This window comes from Peromyscus eremicus, chromosome 1 (assembly GCF_949786415.1).
Source record: "Peromyscus eremicus chromosome 1, PerEre_H2_v1, whole genome shotgun sequence".
In the NCBI taxonomy this organism is placed as follows: Eukaryota; Metazoa; Chordata; class Mammalia; order Rodentia; family Cricetidae; genus Peromyscus; species Peromyscus eremicus.
In genome coordinates this window covers 28,752,150-28,777,539 of record NC_081416.1, presented here as the reverse complement: position 1 = coordinate 28,777,539, position 25,390 = coordinate 28,752,150, and the positions used below count along the sequence as shown (strand labels likewise).

Sequence of the window (25,390 nt, the reverse complement as noted above, 5' to 3'; positions counted from 1 at the left end):
CTATTTTTTAAAAACTTACATCAATTAAGAAACAGTCACAAAATGATTTATTTTCTCGATGTTCATAATTTTTCACTAATACAAATGATATAATAAATGAAGTAATAGCTTAAAAATCATAGATAATTAAGAAGAAAATTGTCAAGAAAGATAATATTTGCACTTATAAAGCAAGAAACTTTCAGAAGGGTTTGAAAAACATGTGAAAACTAAAGCAAAATTTCAATCTCACTTGGATTCATCAATAAGTTTTAAAATTTCCTCAGAAACCTCATGATTAGCACTTATTCCCACTATAAAATCAAGATGGCTAAATTCAGGAATAATTTTATCGTAAATCAAGTTAGAGATTTTGGGTTTCAAATTTGCAACGTCTTTCAGATCAGCCAAAAAGTCATTTCCACCACTCCACAAGGCAGTTTGAACATTCATGGCTTCCACATTGTATAACGGAGGAGTTGTCTAATGGAAAATAATAAAGAGCTTAACAGAAAAATGTAATACTGTTGATGGGTTATTCTCTTTCTTGACAGGATAATAATAGTGATGTGCTTATTATGTCCATAAAAAATACTGATGATCTCAGCCTTTGTCAGGAAATAATTTAACTTTATTTTTTATATATTTATTTACTTTAGTTTTGGGCACAGCTACTTTCTAACTTTTCTATTCTATCCTAATCTGGATTCTTGTCAGAATCCTCTGCAGTCAGCATTCTTAATCCTGAGGTTACCAGGATGTGTCACCTCACAAAGGCTGAAGTGAACTGTTATTCAATTTTGAAATCATGTAAGTCCTATATTCTCTGAACCTTGGTTCTTTACATGTGAAATGACTATATCATTATATGACAAATCCCATATAATTTTGTGACATTAAAATGACATGATAGATAGGATATTGTTTTTCACAGTATTGTCTTATAAAAGATAATGCTATTTGTTTTTAGTCCTCTTAAAGTTCTGTGCAGTCCACCTTCCTAAGAAAAATAAAATGTTCCCTTACTAAAAAGAGGGCTTTGGTTAGATTTCTCATACTATATGCCTTTTGTAAGGGTCAGATCATTAAAACTGGATGAAAAGACTTACCTGATTGTAGTGTAGCATATTTAGAGCTGGACTTTCCCAATCATAAGCCTGAAATACACCTTTGTTAATTGCCTTAAATAAAGATAAAACATACTATTACTTACAAAGCCTTATATTATAATAGCACCAGAAGTTATTGAGTTTTATTACCTCATTGTACAATAATGACACATTGGCTCTGATTAAACCCAGTACATTTTCTGTCTCAATGGTATGTACTGCCTGATCAATGGTTACTAAATTACAGTCCTAGAAAATTACACATTATATGAATATATATAAAAAGACCATTAAAAACATAAACTTAATTTTATAACACCTCAAATAAAATATACTTTGCAAACATTTTAATATTATTTAAAATGTATCAATTCATATGTACTCCACAGCCAGAAAAGCCCATAAGAAGCTGAGAATATATCATCCATGAAAGAGAAAGCTTAATTACTTAAGTATGCAAAATTGATGCATCGTTTTATGCTATATTTAGTTTTAGTAGTATGTAGTAAATCTCAGCTTATAAGTATTTTAATTATAAAATGTTTTTAATTATAAGAATCTAAATTAATGCTTATTAGAAAATTCAAATATATGAAATCTCAAATTACTACTTGTAAAACTTTCTTTACTGCTCTATAATTCAAATGAATTCAAAATATACTTCACTGTTAGTGCGTTACTATTTGCATTAATATTTTATATGTAACAAAATTTGTATCCTTCATATATAATTTCATTTAAGTAGTTCTGTAGAATTACACAAGAATTTTCAAAAATATTAAGATATGTTGCCTAATCTCTGTATCTAAATGTAGAAAAAATAAGAATTAGAGTCATCAAAGGTAAGTAACATAAACTGGAAATGTTAAAGAGAGTTGCAAAATGTGGAATAGAATTTTGTCAGCAAAGCATTATAAAGAGGCATCTCTTAGGATGTGACATATACTGATTTATTGATAATGGGCTAATAGAATAAAATTTACCATGTCAATGTAGACAAATTTTATGCAAAGCTTCTGTTTATGTATAGAATTTAAAAAGTATATGTTAGAACATAATTAAAAAACCCTTATAAGATGGATTTGCTCCCTATGTGCAGGTTCCAGTTTACCTCCTGTCAAATGACACTAGTATAAAGACCTCATTCTATGTAGAGTGTTTTCACTGTCACACGGGATTCTTCTGAATAAGTAGATAGAAAAGCTATCACACTTTACTTGTAGACCTTAAGGGCACCTACAGTTCTCATCTTGCACCAATCTGTAAAATTAATTACTAAAACTGGTGCTAATTTGACATAAAATGTGTGTGTATAGATTTACTTATTGGAATAGAATACCATTTTCTTTGAGAATAAAATGATACAACCACTGTGCTTTTATCACATTTTCCTACAAGGGTCCTATTTACTGATATACTCCTTTTAATGTAACAAAAGGGATGTGTGGTGATATATTGTGTACCCCAATAAAGTTTACCTGGGGATCAGAGGACAGAGCCAGCCACTAAATTAGATACAGAGGTCAGGCAGTGGTAGCACACACTTTAATCCCAGGAAGTACTATGGCAGGACACAGAAAGGTATATAAAGTGTGAGGAAACAGGAACTTGCTCTCTTTAGACTGAGGATTTCGTAGGGATAAGAACTTGTGGCTGGCTTGCTCTGCTTCTCTGATATTTTAGCTTTCACCCCAATATCTGGCTCCAGATTTTCTCTTAATAAGACCTTTTAAGATTCGTGTTACAGGGATGTAATACCCTGACCATAAAGCCAACTGGAGAGAGATTTTCTGAAACTTATAAAGGAGGAGAATTTCAAAAGAAAGAGATATATTTTAAAAAATTGTACCTGAGCATAATGTAGAAGAGTTTGAACTGATGTTCCTGCTAGACTGTGTGTTATATACACGTCAATGCGGCTCTGGGAGAAAGTCAGACACCACATATATTTGTCAGTATTTAGTTTCCTTTCACAGAAACAGACCATTCAAAAATACTGAAACTGTATTGCTCCCATAAAAACATGTCTTAAGGGCTGGAGGGAGGGCTAAGTGGTTGAGTACTTGCTGTTCTTGCAAAGGATCCAGATTCAATTCCTCAGCATTTACACGGTGGCTCACAACTGCCCATGGCTCCAGTTCCTGGGTATTCAATGACCCTACACACACCAGATGGTGCACAGACGTACATGCACATAGAACACTCATGCAGTATATCTCCAATCAGTTTACAAGGAAAGACTGGACTTTGAACATGGTAAAGAATCTAAATGTTCTTGTTTTGATTTTTTATTAATTTTTTGAAATTAAAATACAATTACATGATTTCCCCCTTTCTTGGTTCTCTAACCCCTATCACATACCTCTGCCTTGCTCCCTCTCACATTCATTACCTATATCTTCCTTAATTGATGTTACATATTCCTAAATATATAAATACAATCTTCTCAAGTCATATAACATTATTTGTATGCCTGTGACTTCATGGCTCACCACTGAGTTTTATTAAGTAGATTTCGTGCACACACCAGTGGTTGAATGTGAGCTTCTCAAGAGAGTTGACTCTAATTTTATTTATTTATTTATTTATTTATTTGTTTGTTTAATCATTCATTTATTCATTATTCTCTTATGTATTATATCCTGGCCAAATTCCCTCCTTTCCTCCTAGTACAATCCCTGACATCCCTTCCCCCCCAGATCTACGCCTTTAGAAAAGGGCAGGCCTCCCAGGGATATCAGCCAAACAGGACAGATGAAGGCAATAAGATTAAGCACCTCCCGTCATATTAAGGCTGGATGAAGCAACCCAAACTCTAGTTGTCTTAAGAATCACTATAAACATATATTTTGTGGATTTTGATGTTAAATTGTTCAAAGAATGTAACATGCTATGAAGGTCAAAGATTAAGCAGAGTTTAGCTATTAACAAAAATATGAGCCAGTTTATTTACTTGTCTTCTCTTAAAGAATTTTGTTTTGTTAATGATTCATATTTTATATGATAGTTTATGTGGAAATATTCTTAGTTCTGAAACAGAAGTGTTGAACTGGATGATCAGTTACAGATGAGTGACAGCAGATGCATTAAACCAAGGTGAGTAGAAGAAAAAGATGAAACTCATTCATACATGACACCCAGTTATTCATTTATATGTGGTGTATACCAGATTTTCTATGTTAATAACTTGGGAATTGTATGCAAAGCACATCTTGACTTTAACACAGATCATACTGAATGAATTAAAGATTAATTGCCATATAGACTTGTTATCTCATCTGCATGAAAAAAACAATGAATTTGAAAGAAAACATCACATACCTTATTTAATTGCCCTGGGGAATATCCACCCAGCGATCCTAATAGAGCAGCACATGCAGTATTGATTACCATAACATTGCATATGTATCCGGACAGCTTACTGAAAGCAGCAGTGGGTAAAAACTCTTTTTCACCAAAAAGGAGCTAAAATTGACAAATTTGAAGAGCAGCTCTTAGTCTGGGAAAGTGTTTTGTGTAGTAGAAAGCACAAAGTTTATAGGGAGTGAAAGGCCTAAAACAAAGCCATAGCATGTTACTGAAGGGTAGATTGGCTTAGTTTATTATTATGACATTCAGTACATAAACATCCTATAAAATGTACTAGACTTTTTTAAAAAAAATCAGTTTCAGTTGAATAAAAACTTCTGAGAATCACGAGCATTGTGGTTTGCCAGCAGTCTCTCTGTTTCTATCTTGTGGAGAGGTTACTCAGGGTTAATGACGGGCAGGCTTGCTAAGTTAAACAGGACGCGGAAATTTTGGTGTATGCTTATACTATGAAAACAGGTCCACACAAAAAGTTTTCAATGAGCAAAACTATAAAAACACTGACACTAACAGCATTAATGTATGAAATTCTCAAAAATGAAAAATTAATTCAGTGAGAAGCAAATAGAGATAAAAGAAAAATACAATCATTCTAGAGAAAGTGCATAAGACGATCCTCAGGCTGCCCAAACTTGAGGTGAGATTCACTGTAGCCATTCAAGTGAGGCTATCCAGGTGAGTCAGCACTGGACTCTACAGGCAGATCTCTTCTTTAACAAGCTAATTTTGAAGTAAACCACCACTTTGAATTCATCACAAACCTTAAAAGCCGTTGGAGTGAAGTAAGATGGAAGGCGCCCGGTACCTTTGATATGTGCAACAGTAGCAACTGGAGCCAGTAAAAAACATGTTTTAATCTTTTCAGCCAGTTGTTGATTTGTTGCAAATGCCCCCAGAGCTGAAAGAAATAAAAAGAGATTATTTTGCTTCTGTTCCCTCCTCCTTTAAATTGTCTGGATGGTTAGGCTATTCTACAGAGCTTATGCCTGCTCTTTGTCAGATATTTAAAATTGGCCTTGGAGAGTTCCCTTACTTTGCTTACCAGAGTGCTATGACTTTAGAGTTTTAAAATTCCATTCAATTTGCTTTTTCTCCCACATTGACTCTGAGTTTTTCTGCTTATTATTTACTGACTGTTGGCTCACATATTTGAGTAGCCAGACTGACCATATTTTAAGGATCTGCTCAGCACTCTTAAAAAATAAACTTTTCCCTAACTCTTAGAGAAGACACATACCCAAAAGATCACATATTGATTTTATGAACTCTGTCATTTCTATCTTCACAAGTCCTCTCTGTATCAGCTCCAGTCCACCTGTGCAGGTGAACACATATATACAAATCTATCTACTTATCTGTGTACAATCAATTTATCTGTCTATCAGTCATCTATCACACTATAAATTGAACAAATACATGAATTAGAAATACTTCCCTGGCAGTCAGACAGTTGGAACCATCTGTCCTTTCTTACATTTTGTTTGAAAATATATACTTTGTACAAGCTCAAACAATACCAGTAAAAGCTGTTGAGAAATGACCAAGACAGTATAGCTTAAGAGCTCAGTGAAGTCAGACTCATAAAACCTTTCCTAAGCAGAAATGACATACCAATATTCCACATGTACAATGCCATATGAGGAGTAACACACACACAGTGAGTCACTAGTCTCAGAAATTCTGGCTAAAGAGAAATTAGAGGTATCTCGCACATGCACTTCATTTAAATATCTTGTGTGTTAGAAACTATAGTTTCAACATTTGGTGTTTTAAAAGCAGGTTGTCAAAAAGCTTGTCTGTATTTTACAAACAGTTGCAAATTATGCATATATATTTTTATTCTTCAGGATAAAATTTTAGCATACCGATAAGGGTGCCTTGAGAATGTCCAACATAGTAAATCTGCTTTTGTGCTGTTTTCTTCAGGATGAAATTAATGGTAGCTGGAAGGTCGTATTTTATCATTTCATCATAACTGCATGGAAAAAATGGACAAAATGTGATCCAATTATTAACCAATAAGTAAATAATTTCTGTTTCAAATGATGTCTTTATCGAGTCTATATCAAGGGAGACATAACTCACAAATGGTATAAATAATCAATTATTTACTATGGTACCACCTTTTAAGCATCATTTCTCCATGTTCATAGATTTCTCATGATATGTTTCTACAACTGTACACATGACACAGAATTAAGCTAGCGTTGCTCTGTCCACAGTGAATAAATAGTTAGACTAATTCAGAGCACCTTTGCTCTAGAGCCAAATTTCTAAAATCCTAGGTTCTCCATATGAACATCATATTATTTAAGATTGGGAAACAAGTCATAAAATCTCCCCCAATTCCCAACAGAGGGTGGGGGAATGGATACGGGAGAGGGAAAGGGAAAGGTTGTTAGAGTTACAATGATGTACATGTGAAGGAACTTGTTTAAACAAATTGATAAGAATAACCTCCAGGAGATATTCTAGTACTCTGTGACCCAAAGTACTCATATGTACTAAATTTTACCCTTGTTTTTTCTCCCTTGCCTGTTACTCCTTCCAATCACAAAACATCAATAGCATCAGGCTGAGGAGGTAGTTCAATTTGGAAAGCAATTGAGGTCAGAGTTTGACCTGCAGGACCCACCTAAAATAAAATAGTCAGGTATACTGGTCTGTGCCTGAAATTCCAGCAATGTAGAAGCAGAAATAAACATATCATGGGCATTTGGCTGACCAGCCAGCCTTTTCTACTTAGTGATTTCAAGGCTGGACAGTGTGTCTAAGGAATTACACCTGAATTTGTGCTCTAATCCTCACACAAACACATGGACATGAATATACACATGTATTATACACACAAGCATGTATACACACACACACACACACACACACACACACACACAAATCAGGATACACACTCAAGTAAAAAGTAATGGAGGATGGCTGTATGCATACTTCTACATTTTCCAAATCATTGTGTTAATGTTTTATTTTATTTTATTTTTTTAAGATTTATTTATTTATTATGTATACCGTGTTTTGCCTGCATGTATGCCTGCAGACCAGAAGAGGGCACCAGATCTCATTACAGATGCTTGAACTCAGGACCTCTGGAAGAGCAGCCAGTACTCAACCTCTGAGCCATCTCTCCAGCCCTGTTTTAATGTTTAAATATATCAAATTTACTTCAATAAAAAATTTTATAAAGACATGGATGAGGCCTGTGAAATGACTCAGTGAGCAAAGGCACTTTTTACCAAGCCAGTTGCCCTGAGTTTAATCACCAGTACTAACGTGGTTGAAGAAGAGAGCCTTGTTTTTTGGCCTCCAAATACACACTGAAGCATTTGTGTACACACACACACACACATACACACACACACACACACACACACACACACACACACACACGCATGCATATGGGGAGAGAGAAAAAGAGACAGGTATAATTCTTAAAATAAGTGGAATGATTAGAAAAACAATTAGTATTTCAAGAGTAGAAAAATAGGATTAAAATTAGAATTTTATTATAATTATTAAGCATAGTAACCATAATACATAAAGTCCTAAACTACGTCATCCAAATCAATCTTCTAAAATATCACCCAAGTGAAATGCCTTCAATCTAGTTCCACAGATTTATTCAACCATTAAAATATTTGACATTCGCCGGGCGGTGGTGGCGCACGCCTTTAATCCCAGCACTTGGGAGGCAGAGGCAGGTGGATCTTTGTGAGTTCGAGGCCAGCCTGGTCTCCAAAGCGAGTTCCAGGAAAGGCGCAAAGCTACACAGAGAAACCCTGTCTTGAAAAAAAAACATAAAAACAAACAAAAAATTGACATTCTTTTAAGGCAAAAGTAAAGTTACATAGAATTTTTTCCTACCTAAAAGCCCAAAATTCTTTAGAATTTGGGTCTAGGTACAAGTGTTTCTTTGCCCAGGTATTTCCTCTGCTGTTCCCCATCCATACATCATAACCAGCATCTGCTAGAATGAAGGCCAGACTGTTGTCGGGAGGATTGGAAACCCACACACCAGCAGTTGAAAATAAGCCATGCTGACAAAATACTACTATCTTTGGGGCTGCAAAAACAATCATGAAAATGTTTGACGTTAGTGTCTATTGAACATGAAAGCAACAAATTTCAAATAATCACAATGGAACTGAAAAGATTTTGAGGCTAATGAACAGGGATGTGCTAAGACTTCATTTCACTTATGATGTCAGTCAACATTAATCAGTATTCAACTGTGCAAAAGAATAGTCTTTCCTACAGAATCTCAGTCTTCATAGTGACAAATGGAAACCAGGCTCCATTAAATCCCCAACATTAACTATGGGAGTCAAGGAGCTCCAATTGCTCTTTTGAAATTACTCAGTTTGAAGGTAACTATTTAGGAAGTCATTGCTTAGAGTGTCATTTACTCAGGATGCTTCAATATTTACCTCACTCAGATCTTACCTGAACTATTAGCATTGTTTTTCCCATGAGGAATACGGTTAATTGGGAGGATGTAACCATCTTTAGTCACAACCTCATACTCTTCGCTTGGATAACCCCAATAGATAATAATCTCACTCTAGGAAAGAAAACACACAGTAATGACTTTTTTTTAATACTCAGTCATGTTTCATAATTCTTAAAATAGAATTTCCTCTTGGAATGAAGTCATCACCCCTGGTAAATGTTCAGATTGTAAGAGATACAATGATTCAGAAAAGATGAATGAAACGCATAGAGATAAAGCAAATGCATGTAATTTTATTAGTGATAAGAGTAGCTTACAACGTTCATGTGGGATTCAGGATTCATATTTATTGCAGATAAACAAGATATCTTTCCAAATACACGGATGAGGCACATTGTACCCAGCAGCCACCACATTTTAAACCTGCAGGGAAATAGTTATTGTCATGAAGTAGCTAACAGCACAGTATGAACTCAGCTTATAGCAAGTGTATTATGTCCATATGAAATCGTCTATAACTGAAAGTTTTCATATTATATAATGAGTCTTAGATGAACTGTATACCTTTCAAAGAACAGCTTAGATGAAATTCAAGTTGACTATACTATTTATAACAGTTATCTGTCTTTCCCTTAGCTGTTCATAAAAATAAAATATTTCTCACTCATTTGCTAATAAAACATCACTGATGCCTTCTTGGGATTTATCCTGAAGCACCAAGATTAGCATATAATTTGTTTATTAATGACTTTAAAGAAGTTAATTAATTCAGAGCACTTTAGTTTTTGACAGTGGAATGAGGACAGTCAGAAAGGTTAATGAAAAAGATAACACAGGTGGATAAAAAGAAGCAGAGTGAATGAGCTTTCACATGTTGAAGCTTTGAGTACCAAGGAATCTTGTCTGGCCACCATATCTATCTTGGCCTCCTTTCATAACTATGAAGAGCATGCATATTCCACTAATGTTACTAGAATTTCTAAAATGCGTGCTTTTTAAAAAACACAAACATGAGTAATAAGCATCTCTTTTCCACCTCCTATAAGTATTACTTTAAAGTGCTACTCTGTACACACAGATTTAATAATCATATATTTGTCAATTCAGGTTGATAGAAGAAGTGGACCCCACAGATAGTGTCCCTGTTCCTGTCCTGAGCACAGGATATGGCTTCTGATCTTTCTTTTATTTAAATTTTTTGTTCAGCTCTCTAATATCAAGATGCCAGATAACCTGGAAAAAGGAAAGATACACATTAGCGCAATAATTTTATCAATAAAATCAAAGTCGTAAAGTTCAGCAGTCATGTTGCACCCAAGGTCTAAATAATTTTATCTCTTTTTAAATAATGAACCTAAAGTAATACAATACACAAAGTTTAGAGTATCATACTCACTATTTTGTTTTCTGTAGTCTGAATGAAAAATTAATTCTCCTTTTTCATCCTGCTCACCAGAAATATATCAGTGAATGTATTTTTTGGATGACCTTTCCTAATAATGAACAGTGCTGACTTTAACAATGAACTCAAGTGTTTGTCAGTTAGAAGTCAAATATTGCAAAGCACTAAAACTTGACATAGTTCCAAAACCTCTACTGAGTTTCCTTAGCTCTGGGATCTTCACATGCCAACACCCTTCTCCATGTCCTAATTCTTAGTGAAGCTTTCTTTAGCTTTTAGGCTGGAGAAGAACTCACTGTGCTGTACCTTCCTCAAAACTGTAGTAGTGACCCTTGTTCTTAACTGAATAAATTTGAAAGCTGCTGTATAGAGTTACAATATGAGTCATCATAAATATTGAGACTGTGAACAATGCCATTTTAAAAGCATTTTTCCTCTGTATATGACTTAAGTACAACATGAGTACAAATGTGGGTGATGATATTTTCAGAATATAAAAATGACAAAGCATTAAAAGCAAGAATGTTAAAGACATTCAGGAACATGTAAAAATTTCAGTAGGAAAAAACATACTGCAATCACTGAAAGATTATGAAAATATCTGCAAACTCATATTCCCTATGATAAAATAGAATGTCTTGAGAAAATAAATAAAAAAGTCTGGCATATTGATAGCAGGGAATGCATCTGCTATTGTTTGAATGTGACCTGTACCTCAAGGCCCATGTGATCGAGGTTGGTGTCCAGAGTTACAGTGCTGGCATGGTAGTACCTTTAGGAACTGGAACTTTGTTGAGGTTATTAAGTCAGGAGCACCTCACCATTATATGGATCAATGCTGAATCTCAGGAGGAGGTCATGTATGGTTGTAAGTGATGTTTCCAAAAGAAACTTTGTCATAAAAGTAAGAGAAAAGCATATCTGGCTTGTCTTCTAGTCTTCCTTTCTAGATGTCCATGTGACCTCTTCTCCCTGCACTTCTAACTTTGTTATGATGCTTGGCATCTTGCATTCCCAGAATTGAACACACACCATGCTCTAAAATCCACACAAGTGTGAGCCACTTGAACTCCTTTTTACAGAGTATGCAGTGTGTGATGTTTTGTTTCAGCATCAGAAATTGGGCAAGATCATTGTTCAAATCTATTCTAAATAAAATTTCTCACTTACACTAAATATAGCATAATTACAGCTAGTCATAAACTACATGTGGGGACAACCTATGGTACATAAAACTGTTATAAAACAAAATAAGTAAAATGTACTAGCTCACACGAAATATCTACTATTGTTACATTCCTGTGTGAAATATTAAAAGCCCTATCTGCAGGACAGTCTCTGTACTTCATAGCTCATCTCTTGGTCCATTCTCCCTTGTTTCTAGTCTCTGGCAATGATAACTTTTAACCTCTTACTCATATGCATTGACTTCCAAATTTCTGTTTTGTACAATCCGGTTCTGCTTGGAATATTAACCTTCATAACTTTGTCTTCCTTGTTTATCTGTGCTCTCCATTTTGAAGCTACCTCTTCATTGAAACTTTCACTGGCTGTGCAAACAGAGTGCAAATTCTAAGACAATCTGCTCCACTGTTGTTGTTTACTCTAATTAATATTTGTTAAATGTGAAGTACTCTAACCTATTTGTGAAGTGTTTTTCTATTTCCTTCTATAATATACAGTTTTATGTGGTTCTATTTTCTCTTTCTTGTTCATTAATACCTCCCAGTTGCATAGGAAAAGCACCTGCTAAAATGGGACAACAATACTTGCAGAGTAGAGAGCTGGAGGGAGAGTGGTGAATAAAAGGATGAATGGGTGTTTAGTCACAGAGAAAATATATCATTTGCCTTAATTAATTCATTCAGGAGACTACAGTTAAAACATTAGTCTAATCTCTTAATTCCCTGTAGGATAAAGAGAGCCAGCATCAAGAGTTTGATTTTTTATGACAGATATATTTCTTTGGTATACATGCTGTCAATAATTTCTCAGAATATAAGGGAATGGTTATGATAATTGGTCTCCACTTCTGCATTTGTACCTGTGATCTCTACCCCTGGTTTATCCTGTCTACACATATATTGAGAAGAAATTGATCAGATAAGACATGATCATGGAGAATCTTTATCTGACTTGTAAAAATGATTTTCTCTCTATTTTCAGAACTTTGAGTTAATATTTGAACATTGGGTATTCCATCTCATGTTACAAAGAAACTAACTGATAGTAATTAATTATTCTACTATCACTATTTTATGTTTAATTTAAAAATTTCAACAAACCATAGATTCTAATTAAAGTTAAAATGTAGTTGACTGAATTATCTATGAAAGTAATGTTCTATTGTGTTACGAATAGTCTATGGAGAAATATTGGAGGACAGAAATAGAGCTGATCATGGCAGCTCAGAACAGCACTCAGGAGGCAGAGACATGAGGATGGCCCATGGGTTCAATGTGGGCTGCACTACGCAGTGAGTTCCTAGTCAATGAAGGATATATATAAAATCATTCCTCAAGTAGTCTGTAGAAGACCTAGGACCTGGCCTTTACCTGGCCACACAGTTCAGAGTTTAGTGTAAAAATCAACCTTTCTTAAGAGGGTTTTTCAATAGTTAAAGTTTTTCAGTAGGATTTGACCTTGTCTACATGATAGTGCCTATTTCTTACATACATATTTTTCATACATATTCCTAACCACATAAAACATTAGTTTTATGTCTATATCTATATCTATGTCTATCTAGTCAGTGATTCTCATATGCTATATGTAGTTATTTATTTATGTTTATGTGGATAAGTTCATTTGTATTTCAGCATGTTGTAATACAATTTTAAGAGGATAAGAAAGTAACATTAATTTGAAGTCAGTGAAATACAGATATAATAGTTCATATGATCAAAAAACTAAATGTATTTTACTAGCAACAAACAATAAAAAGTACTGAAAGAAATGAAAACCAAAGAAATGGAGAAACATTTCAATTATTGGATTGATAACAAGTAAAGGAAAAAATAGACATAGAAGAAATTTAAATTTCTTATTATGTTTTCATCTGTGTTCATTTAACTTATAGGACAGGCTATATTTTACAGAAAGGGCTACAACTCTAAACATGATTTACCTAAATTTTTGTTATTGTTTTATATTACATTAATTAGGTTATCTATGATAGTCTAGACATGAATTTATGTGTTTTTTCTAAGTGTTTGTTGGGCTCAGACTTCTAGTCCACCACTTGCTAAAGATTACCTGTCTCCACCAACATCCATGTTTTTTTTTTTTTAACTTTCTTTTTATTTAGTCTTTTTTCTTTCATATCATGCATTTCAATCCCATTCATTTCCTGTCCCTGCATATCTGCCCTTTGCCCTTGAAACTCCCCCTCCAAAATAAAATTTAAGAGAAAAAAGAAGAAAAAATAGGGGGCAGGGGGTAAGTCTCATCACGGAAGCTGTAGTATGACATAGCGAGTCATGAAGTAAATGCTTTTGTCCACATATCTTTACTTGCAAGTGTTCATTGCAGAGTCATTGTTCTGGTTCGAGGCTTCTGGTTTCTGCTATACTACTGATGTTGGCTCCCCACTGGAACTCCTCTTGGTTATTCTGCTCTTGCCCTGTGTTGTGGAAACCCTGCAGCTTTGGGTCTGCAGGACCAGTCCTTTCACCTGCTCCAGCAGATCACAGATGGGGTGGGTCTACACATAATCCTGGTTCTGAGCCTAGGTAGTTGCAGGGTTGGTCAGCCTGCCAGGTCTCCCTTGTCCTCACCACCAGGGTGAGCTGTTCTACATTGCCTTGGCAAGTTCACCCTTTGCAGAGATAGATGATCAAGGCAAGTGGGTAGCAGTGAGAGCAGTTCTACTTTCATGTTCTCAGGGTCAGATCTCCCACATCTATGCCTTCTGGGCCAGCTCCATCATGTTGCCCAGGCATGGCATAGGGGCCACTCAGGCATCGATGGGCAGGGGAGGAGGTCATCTCTCCCCCACCCATGCTGCCGCATGACAGATGAGTAATGGTGACAGCTCTCCCATGCTCATAAGTTTGGGGCTGGTTCACCCACACTTCTGCCAACAGGACTGCTCTATTGTGCTGCCCAAGCAAGGTACATGGCCTGCTCTTCCAAGTGTTGTAGCTGGTGGTAGGCAGGGGCAGCTCTCCCGACCTTCTGACCACAGGATCAGCTCCCTCACCTGCTTCAGGTATACTCCACCAAATCAGAAGACCTTTTTTTTTTTTTTTTTTTTTTTTTTTTTTGGGATTTTTTTTTTATTCTTTTTTTTTTTTTAATTTTTATTTTGCAATACAATTCAGTTCTACATATCAGCCACAGATTCCCTTGTTCTCCCCCCTCCCGCCTCCCTCACCTTCCCCCCCCAGCCCGCCCCCATTCCAATCTCCTCCAGGGCAAAGCCTTCCCCACAGACTGAGATCAACCTGGTGGACTCAGTCCAGGTAGGTCCAGTCCCCTCCTCCCAGGCTGAGCCAAGGGACCCTGCATAGGCCCCAGGTTTCAACCAGCCAACTCATGCAATGAGCACAGGACCCGGTGCCACTGCCTGGATGCCTCCCAAACAGATCAGGCCAATCAACTGTCTCACCCACTCAGAGGGCCTGATCCAGTTGGTGACCCCTCAGCCATTGGTTCATATTTCATGTGTTTCCGTTCGTTTGGCTATTTGTCTCTGTGCTTAATCCGACCATGGTCTCAACAATTCTCGCTCATATAAACCCTCCTCATTCTCGCTAATTGGACTCCCAGAGATCCACCTGGGGCCTAGTCATGGATCTCTGCATCCAGATCCCTCAGTAGTTGGATGAGGTTTTTAGCACGACAATTAGGGTGTTTGGCCATCCCATCACCAGAGTAGGTCAGTTCGGACTGTCTCTCGACCATTGCCAGCAGTCTGTTGTGGGGGTATCTTTGTGGATTTCTGTGGGCCTCTCTAGCACTTTGTTTCTTCCTATTCTCATGTGGTCTTCATTTACCATGGTCTCCTATTCCTTGTTCTCCCTCTCTGTTGTTGATCCAGCTGGGATCTCCCACTCACCCAAGCTCTCTTTCCCTCGACCCTCGCCCTTCACTACCCCCACTCATGTCCAGGCTGTTCATGTAGATCTCATTCCATTTCTCTGTCATTGGGCGATCCCTGTGTCTTTCTTGGGGTCCTGTTTTCCAGGTAGCCTGCCTGGTGATGTGAGTAGCAGTCCAGTCATCCTTGTTCCACATCTAGTATCCTGTTATGAGTGAGTACATACCATGTTTGTCTTTCTGAGTCTGGGATACCTCACTCAGGATGATTTTTTCTAGATCCATCCATTTGTCTGCAAACCTCATGATGTCATTGTTTTTCTCTGCTGAGTAGTATTCCATTGTGTATATGTACCACATTTTGTTTATCCATTCTTCAGTTGAAGGGCATCTAGGTTGTTTCCATGTTCTGGCTATTACAAACAATGCTGATATGAACATAGCTGAACAAGTGCTCTTGTGGTGTGGTTGGGCATTCCTTGGGTATATGCCCAAGAGTGGTATAGCTGGATCTTGGGGGAGATGGATTCCCAATTTTCTAAGAAATCGCCATATTGATTTCCAAAGTGGTTGTACAAGCTTGCATTCCCACCAGCAGTGGAGGAGAGTTCCCCTAGCTCCACATCCTCTCCAGCATAAGGTGTCTTCAGTGTTTTTGATCTTAGCCATTCTGACAGGCGTAAGGTGGTATCTCAGAGTTGTTTTGATTTGCATTTCCCTGATGATTAGGGATGTTGAGCAATTCCTTAAATGTCTTTCAGCCATTTGAGTTTCCTCTGGTGAGAATTCTCTGTTTAGTTCTATAGCCCATTTCTTAATTGGACTGTTGGGCATTTTGGTGTCTAATTTCTTGAGTTCCTTATATATTCTGGATATCAGTCCTCTGTCAGATGTGGGATTGGTGAATATCTTTTCCCATTCTGTAGGCTGTCGCTTTGCTTTGTTGACCGTATCCTTTGCCCTACAAAAGCTTCTCAGTTTCAAGAGGTCCCATTGATTGATTGTTTCTCTCAGTGTCTGTGCTACTGGTGTTCTATTTAGAAAGTGGTCTCCTATGCCAATGCGTTCAAGACTACTTCCAACTTTCTCTTCTAGCAGGTTCAGAGTAGCTGGATTTATGTTGAGGTCCTTGATCCACTTGGACTTAAGTTTTGTGCACGGTGATAGATATGGATCTATTTGCAGCCTTCTACATGTTGATATCCAGTTTTGCCAGCACCATTTGTTGAAGATGCTTTCTTTTTTCCATTGTGCACTTTTGGCTTCTTTGTCAAAAATTATTTGTTCATAGGTGTGCAGATTAATGTCAGGGTCTTCAATTCGATTCCATTGGTCCACATGTCGGTTTTTATGCCAGTACCAAGCTGTTTTTATTACTGTAGCTCTATAGTACAGCTTGAAGTCAGGGATCGTGATGCCTCCAGAGGTTGTTTTATTGTACAGGATTCTTTTGGCTATCCTGGGTTTTTTGTTTTTCCATATGAAGTTGAGTATTATTCTTTCCAGGTCTGAGAAGAATTGTGTTGGTATTTTGATGGGGATTGCATTGAATCTGTAGATTGCTTTTGGTAAGATTGCCATTTTTACTATGTTAGTTCTGCCTATCCATGAGCATGGGAGATCTTTCCATTTTCTGACATCTTCTTCAATTTCTTTTTTCAGGGACTTAAAGTTCTTGTCATATAAGTCCTTCACTTGCTTGGTTAGTGTTACCCCAAGGTATTTTATGTCATTTGTGGCTATAGTAAAGGGTGATGTATCTCTGATTTCCTTCTCCGCTTTTTTGTCCATTATATATAGGAGGGCTACTGATTTTTTTGAGTTGATCTTGTATCCTGCTATGTTGCTGAAGGTGTTTATAAGTTGTATCAGTTCCTTGGTGGAATCTTTGGGGTTGCTCAAGTATACTATCATGTCATCTGCAAATAGGGAAAGCTTGACTTCTTCCTTTCCGATTTGTATCCCCTTAATCTCCTTATGTTGTCTTATTGCTCTGGCTAGAACTTCAAGTACTATATTGAATAAGTATGGGGAGAGCGGACAGCCTTGCCTCGTTCCTGATTTTAGTGAAATTGCTTTGAGTTTCTCTCCATTTAATTTGATGTTGGCTGTTGGCTTGCTGTAAATTGCCTTTATTATGTTTAGGTATGTTCCCTGTATTCCTGATCGCTCCAAGACCTTTATCATGAAGGGGTGTTGGATTTTGTCAAATGCCTTTTCAGCATCTAGTGAGATGATCATGTGGTTTTTTTCTTTGAGTTTGTTTATATGGTGTATCACATTGACAGACTTTCGTATGTTGAACCATCCTTGCATCCCTGGAATGAATCCTACTTGATCATGGTGGATAATTGTTTTGATGTGTTCTTGGAGTCTGTTTGCCAGTATTTTATTGAGTATTTTTGCATCAATGTTCATGAGGGAGATCGGTCTGTAGTTCTCTTTCTTTGTTGTATCCTTGTTTGGTTTGGGAATCAGGGTAATTGTAGCCTCATAGAAGGAGTTTGGTAATGTTCCTTCTGTTTCTATTGTATGGAACAATTTAGAGAGTATTGGTATTAACTCTTCTTTGAAGATCTGGTAGAATTCTGCACTGAAACCATCTGGTCCTGGGCTTTTTTTGGTTGGGAGACTTTTAATGACTGTTTCTATTTCGTTAGGGGTTATTGGACTATTTAAATAGTTTATCTGGTCTTGATTTAATTTAGGTATGTGGTAACTATCCAGAAAATTATCCATTTCTTTTAGGTTTTCCAGTTTTGTGGAATAGAGGTTTTTGAAGTATGACCTGATGATTCTCTGGATTTCCTCAATGTCTGTTGTTATGTCCCCCTTTTCATTTCTGATTTTGTTGATTTGGATGCTCTCTCTCTGTCTTTTGGTTAGTTTGGATAAGGGCTTGTCTATCTTGTTGATTTTCTCAAAGAACCAACTCTTTGTTTCATTAATTTTTTGTATTGTTCTCTTTGTTTCTATTTTATTGATTTCAGCTCTCACTTTGATAATTTCCTGGCATCTATTTTTCCTGGGAGACTTTGCTTCTTCCTGTTCTAGAGCTTTCAGGTGTGCTTTTAAGTCACTAGTGTGAGATTTCTCCAGCTTATTTATGTGGGCGTTTAGTGCTATGAATTTCCCTCTTAGTACTGCTTTCATAGTGTCCCATAGGTTTGGATATGTGGTGTCTTCATTTTCATTGATCTCTAGGAAGTCTTTAATTTCTTTCTTTATTTCTTCCTTAACCCATTGGTGATTCAGGTGGGTATTGTTCAGTTTCCATGAGATTGTAGGTTTTCTGTAGTTTTTGTTGTTGTTGAAATGCAACTTTAGACCATGGTGGTCTGATAGAACACAGGAGGTTATTCCAATTGTTTTGTATCTGTTTAGATTTGTTTTGTGACCAAGTATGTGGTCGATTTTAGAGAAGGTTCCATGAGGTGCTGAGAAGAAGGTATATTCTTTTTTGTTAGGATGGAATGTTCTGTAGATGTCGATTAAGTCCATTTGAGTCATGACATCAGTTAAGTCCTTTATTTCTCTGTTAAGTTTCGATTTGGGGGATCTGTCCAGTGGTGAAAGTGGGGTGTTGAGGTCTCCCACTGTTAATGTGTGGGGTTTTATATGTGATTTAAGCTTTAATAATGTTTCTTTTACATATGTGGGTGCCCTTGTGTTTGGGGCATAAATGTTCAGAATTGAGACTTCATCTTGGTGGATCTTTCCTGTGATGAGTATGTAATGCCCTTCTTGATCTCTTTTGATTGATTTTAGTTTGAAGTCTATTTTGCTGGATATCAGGATGGCTACACCCGCTTGTTTCTTAAGACCGTTTGATTGGAAAGTCTTTTCCCAGCCTTTTATTTTTAGGTAGTGTCTATCTTTGAATTTGAGATGTGTTTCTTGTATGCAGCAGAAAGATGGGTCCTGCTTTCGTATCCATTCTGTAAGCCTATGTCTTTTTATAGGTGAATTAAGTCCATTGATATTGAGGGATATTAATGTCCAGTGATTGTTCATTCCTGTTATTTTTTGGTGGTGATGTGTGTGTACTTTTCTTCATTGGGGTTTACTGCTGTGGCTTTATCTATTGCCTGTGTTTTCGAGGGTGTATCTGACTTCCTTAGGTTGGAATTTTCCTTCTAGTGCTTTCTGTAGGGCTGGATTTGTGGTTAAATATTGTTTAAATCTGGCTTTGTCATGGAATGTCTTGTTCACTCCATCTATGATGATTGAAAGTTTTGCTGGGTATATTAGTCTAGGCTGACATCCATGGTCTCTTAGTGTCTGCATTACATCTGTCCAGGACCTTCTGGCTTTCAAAGTCTCCATTGAGAAATCGGGTGTTATTCTGATAGGTTTGCCTTTATATGTCACTTGGCCTTTTTCCTTTGCTGCTCTTAATATTCTTTCTTTATTCTGTACGTTTAATTGTTTAATTATTATGTGGCGAGGGGACTTTTTTTGGGGGTCTAGTCTGTTTGGTGTTCTATAGGCTTCCTGTATCTTCATAGGCATTTCCTTCTTTAAGTTGGGAAAGTTTTCTTCTATGATCTTGTTGAATATATTTTCTGTGCCCTTGAGTTGGTATTCTTCTCCTTCTTCTACCCCTATTATTCGTAGGTTTGGTCTTTTCATGGTGTCCCAAATTTCTTGGACATTTTGGTTCATGACTTTGTTGACTTTAGTGTTTTCTTTGACTGATGAATCTATTTCTTCTATTGTATCTTCAACGCTAGAGATTCTCTCTTCCATCTCTTGCATTCTGTTGATTATACTTGCATCTGAAGTTCCCAATCGTTTTCTCAGATTTTCTATTTCCAGCATTCCCTCTGTTTGTGTCTTCTTCATTTTTTCTATTTCCCTTTTCAGGTCTTGGACTGTTTCCTTCATTTGTTTCATTGATTTTTCTTGATTTTCTTTCAGTATTTTATTGTTCTCTTCCAGGACTTTTTTGATTTCTTCTAATTTGTTTGCCCTTTCCTCTAGTTGTTTACAGCGTTCTTCACATTTTTTGGTCTTTTCCTCTACACGAGCCTCTAGCTTCTTCATGATGACATTCATAAGGCTATTTTCTTCTGCTTCTTCCAATTTCTGATGTTCAGGTCTAGGTGTTGGAGGAGGGCTAGGGCCTGGTGATGGTGTATTGCTATTCATTTTGTTGTATGTGTTTCTGCCTTGACGTCTGCCCATCTCCTTGTGGTTCGTTCTTGGCCTTATCCACACACTTGGTTCAGACAGAGCTGACAGATTCAGGAAGTCTCTCTCTCTTGTCCAGATGGGAGCTCTCTTGTCCAAATTGGAAGTCCGGGGCAGGATGGGAGCTCTTGTTCAGAAGGGATGTCCAGGGAGGATGGGTGCTCTCCTCTCTCTCTCTCTCTCTCTCTCTCTCTCTCTCTCTCTCTCTTTCTCTCTCCTGTGCTGTGCTTCAGAATGGAAGTCCGGGGCAAGATGGGAGCTGGGGGCCGGCCTCTCCAACATCCATGTTTTAACTTTATTCTCACTATGAGGTATTAAAATGTGGGGCATTTAGGAGACAACTAGTGAATGGTTTAATGGTTCATGAATTTGTGGATTAGTGGGTTAATGATTATCTTTACTGTGGGTCTGTCACAAAAATCTCAATTGGATCTATTCTTTTCAAATACCCTTCTTGCTATGAGGTGTTTATATTGCCTCCATTTAGAGTCCTCACCTACTGGCAACATAAATAGATAAGTAAGTAAATAAAATAAAATAAAATAAAATAAAATAAAATAAAATAAAATATTCTGGCCTATGAACTCCTGGCCTCTAAACCATGAAAGGATAACACTTCTTGCTTTGTAAGTCATTCTGTTTGTGAGATCCAATTAGTGTAAAACAGACTTAGATAAAACTTTACCTTGAGTTACATAATTCTATTTTCCCCTCCTTCTCCCTGTCCCATCCCCTTTCTTCTTTTACTATCTTTCCTCAAGTATCTTGTAGACATTCTCTATCAACAAATACAATGGTTCACTGGAGGACTCTGATAAATTCATCTCAGGAGAAAAGTGTCCTTTCCAAATAGTTTTTTTTTTCTCAAAGCAAAATGATGACTAAGCTGATTAGACAAATGTTATTTTCTCTACTACCCACCAGCGATCTAAATAAATACGGATTCTGATAGTGCAATGCATGGTAGAAGGAGGCTCTGGGTCCCGGCTTAACTCCCATCCCCCAGATGAACATTTCCTCTGCTGAGCACTGGAAGAGAAAGAAACAGGGAGAAGGACTCTCAAGAGCTGAGCACTGAAGTCAGATGCATTTGCATGGCACAGGCTCCCTGCTGCAGAGAACACCAACGCCTTCCTTCTGGATGCCTTCTTGTTTCACTCATTGAAGGCTAGAACTTGTATATTTTTAAAAATGTATCATTGTATATATTTAACCCATTGTATACAATTTATTATTTCAACATTGACTGCTTTAACATATTATAATGTTTTCCATTATTTCTCCTTAAAATGTTTTTTAAATATGTGTGCTTTCTTATTTTTTTAAAACTTATAGCACATCTCAACTTGAACCTGTCACATTTTGATGACTCAGTAGCCACCTGAGGTTAGTGTCTACCAAAGATAACAATTTTTAAAGTTTCAAAAATGATGGGAGGGAGTGGCAACCAAAATTCTTCTTTGATTGCCCAAGAGTTCTGCTAGCTGTGAAGAACAGGAATACAGTGAGACACATGTAGTTTAGGACACGGGTGTTTGAATAAAACATTATGGGGTTATATAACCATGGCTTATTTTCAAATGCTAGAATAAATATTGATTGCTGGGTGATATTACTGTCTTGCATACTGAAGTTGACGAAACTGGTGTTCTTGAATGTCAGTTGTATCGTTTTTCACTGGCTAGAGTTTTATTCTTACATTTCTCCAGTGTCAGAGTTGTTCATTTCACACTGCCTGTGCCAACTTCAAAGAGACAAATGTCTATAACTTTCTCAAATATGCATCCTAAAACTCTCAAATTCAGATATCAAAATGAAAAATGTAATATTATCAAAATCACAGAATAATACAGAACTTGCTTGTTTATTCCTCAGAAAAACTGCCTAGTATTGTGATATTTTAATTGTACTGAAATGTGATTTTATTTGTATGTTAATACATAAAGTTGCCTGGGGGTCAGAGCTAATAGCAAGCCATAGCAGAAACTGGACGGTCGTGGAGCATGCCTTTAATCCCAGCTCTTGGGAGGCAGAGCTAGGTGGATCTCTGCGTGTTCAAGGATACAGCCAGCATGGAGACACAGGCCTTTAATCTCAATACCAACCATAGAAGACCTGGAGGTCTGTACAGACAGGCAGTGACGAGGAGGTCATGTGGTTGGGTTTACAACCAATGAGAAGGCCGAATAGAAAGTCTATAAAACAGACAAATGGACAGGAAGTAGCTCTCTTGGCTGAAGAGGATAGCTGCAGCAGTGAAGGGTAAGGCTCTTAGCTCTGACCTCTTGGGCTTTCATCTCTCCATTGGCTCTGTGTTTCTTATTTAATAAGATGGTTACTTCTGCAGCCTAGTGTAAGTCATTACTGAATGCCATGTTGAAAGCAAAGCCAATGCCTTCCTACACTTGCACTATTCAATTTTCAGCTAAGTCCAACATAAGCAACCTGAATGTTCCTAAATATAAGTTCATAGTAATTATAAAAATGTCTTCTATCAATAAAACAGTTGTCAACCCCATTGTTGAAAAGCAATGGAAATTTTTCAGGGTATTACTGAAATAAAACATTTCTTTTGTTTGTTTGTTTAAATTGCAAAGTTTTTTTTTTCAGTACACCTGATAGGACATAAGTGCTGTCATGACAAATTTTCAGAAATATGCAGACCAACATCAAACAGTAATTTAGTTTAAATGAAAGGAAATCCCTTTAATGTTATGACAACATACTTCCAAGCATCTCTTCTGATTCTATATTTCAATAAAATAAAGAATAATGAATTAAGTGGAAGACAGCTTGTGAATTCTTAAAAATATAACTACAACTCTATTAATTCATGCCAGTTAAACATTGTAATGACATTTCCAAGTAAGCCAAAGGAGATTAAGCAGTCAATGACCATTTTTGCTTAACCAGTCAAGAAAAGTGGTTCCTACAACACAGCAGGCAGACCATTAGGCTGCCTGATCTAGGATGTGGTGTACTGAAGTTCAGTCTCAAATGTGCTAAGCGCTCATCACCAGTATGGCAGGTTTAATCCATGATGTAGTTTAATGTCACGACATCACAATCTGTTGCAGAAATACATAGATAACTGTGTATACACACACACACACACACACACACACACATATGTGTACATACATATAAATACATATATACATATATATCAGGTATACTTTCACATACAAAGAAAGGTCTGGAGAAGGAACTTATGGGAAGTAGTCTGAGATGCATCTGTGCCATGAGGCTCTCCCAGTGAGCTGCTAGGTCAAACTGAAGAAAAGAATATTTTAAAGTGTCATCTAATTCCATGATAACAGCCTAGTTCCCACAATGGTAATAGTAATTGGGTGCAATAAAAATGGTAACCACATCAGATAATGGCACCAATTATATCCTTTTATTACAAGCAGGAGACACCTGTTTGAGACCATTGGCATTAGGGTGGTTAAATATTTCAGAATTATCTTGTCCAAATGTGTAGTCCTTACCACATGGTGAAATGCCCCATCCATCATGGTTATCTGGATGAGACTGTAAGAAATCATACACTGAGTCCTCATGTGGAACTTCTTGAAATGATACAGGGCTCTTATGAATACAGTGTATTTATGGATGGAGAGAAGCCACCTTGGAGGCAGAATAACCTTCTATCTACTGAAGCTATAAGTGGAAGATAATCAAAGAGATCTATAATGTATTTCCACGGGTTGATCGGCATTTTCATACTTTTGAATACATTCATCATTAAAACCATGTATTTGGGTGATCTGTCAGTTTTCATAATTTCCTTGCAATATTGTCATGCACTTGGTATAACGCACCTTTAATGCTACAAGAGTCCCATTCTCCACAGAATAATAACCACTGTCTACATAGTCACCCATGAATAGACAGTTTGTATCTGGTGATTTCCCACCAATTCCGAAGAGTTCCACAAAGTCATAGAATTGGCCATGCACATCTCCACAGACAGTAACAGGACAGCAAACCTTTTGTACATTTGATTCTTTTGTTAAGATTTTCTTAGCCTTCTAGCACAGCATTGAACTTGTTCTGGTTCAGCTGCTTATATTCCTTCAAGTGCTCCACCCACTCCAGCTCCTTGGTGAATGACTTGTCTTTCATGTGTACCTTCTATTTCCTATGCAGCTTGTCAGATTTTGATTATAAAATCCAGCTGGCTTGTGTCTCTTGAATGTAGCTTTTTTGAACTGTCTTTCCTTAGAACCCTGGTGAGAACTACCACCACCTGGGGTTGCTTAGCAGCATGAAAATGACTCTATGCTCAGTCCCTCCCCAGAATTGCATAACAAAGGCCAACCAACCAACCAACCAACCAAACAACCAACAACAAAGCATGCAAATGTGTGTACATGCCTCTGTGTGTGTGTGTGTGTGTGTGTGTGTGTGTGTGTGTGTAACAGCAATTAATGGAATACAGGCTATGGGTTTTAAAAAGAGAAAGAGAGTTATATAGGAGGGTTTGGAGTTGGAAAAGAATAAGGAAGTTATGAATTTTACTATAATCTCAAAAATAAAGGAAATAAAATATAAAGTAAAGCAGAATAGTAGACCACAATCCCTTATGTATTTCAGTGCCCTACGCAGACACAGTAAATTTTAGTCCATTCATCATCTACAAAGAGAACACTTGAGAGGGACACACTGGAAGTTTTTGTCTCAGGAAACAACTGCTTTCCAGATGTTTGTCCTAGAATTTCATCTGAAGGTAGAGTCAGAGAAAAGTGGCCCTTTTCAGACTTCAATGCACTTAAAACCCACCATGTTCCTCCCTTATTCACACACCAAGCTTCTTCTAGTGTGTGTGAATGA

The 25,390-nt window shown here is 36.9% G+C and overlaps 1 protein-coding gene and 1 pseudogene across 1 annotated transcript; both read right to left on the bottom strand.

The window, feature by feature from the left end:
* Nucleotides 1-228: 228 nt before the first annotated feature.
* LOC131902805 (tear acid lipase-like protein) lies at nt 229-9,335 on the bottom strand. Its single transcript, XM_059253766.1, has 9 exons — nt 9,237-9,335; nt 8,913-9,030; nt 8,334-8,532; nt 6,323-6,432; nt 5,219-5,355; nt 4,410-4,553; nt 2,938-3,009; nt 1,089-1,160; nt 229-462 (listed from the first exon to the last, which is right to left on the bottom strand). Exons 1-9 carry the CDS (start codon nt 9,333-9,335, stop codon nt 229-231), a joined length of 1,185 nt encoding a protein of 394 aa, XP_059109749.1.
* A 786-nt stretch (nt 9,336-10,121) lies between these two features.
* Nucleotides 10,122-24,682, bottom strand: LOC131902804 (serine/threonine-protein phosphatase 2A catalytic subunit beta isoform-like; annotated as a pseudogene).
* Nucleotides 24,683-25,390: the final 708 nt, after the last annotated feature.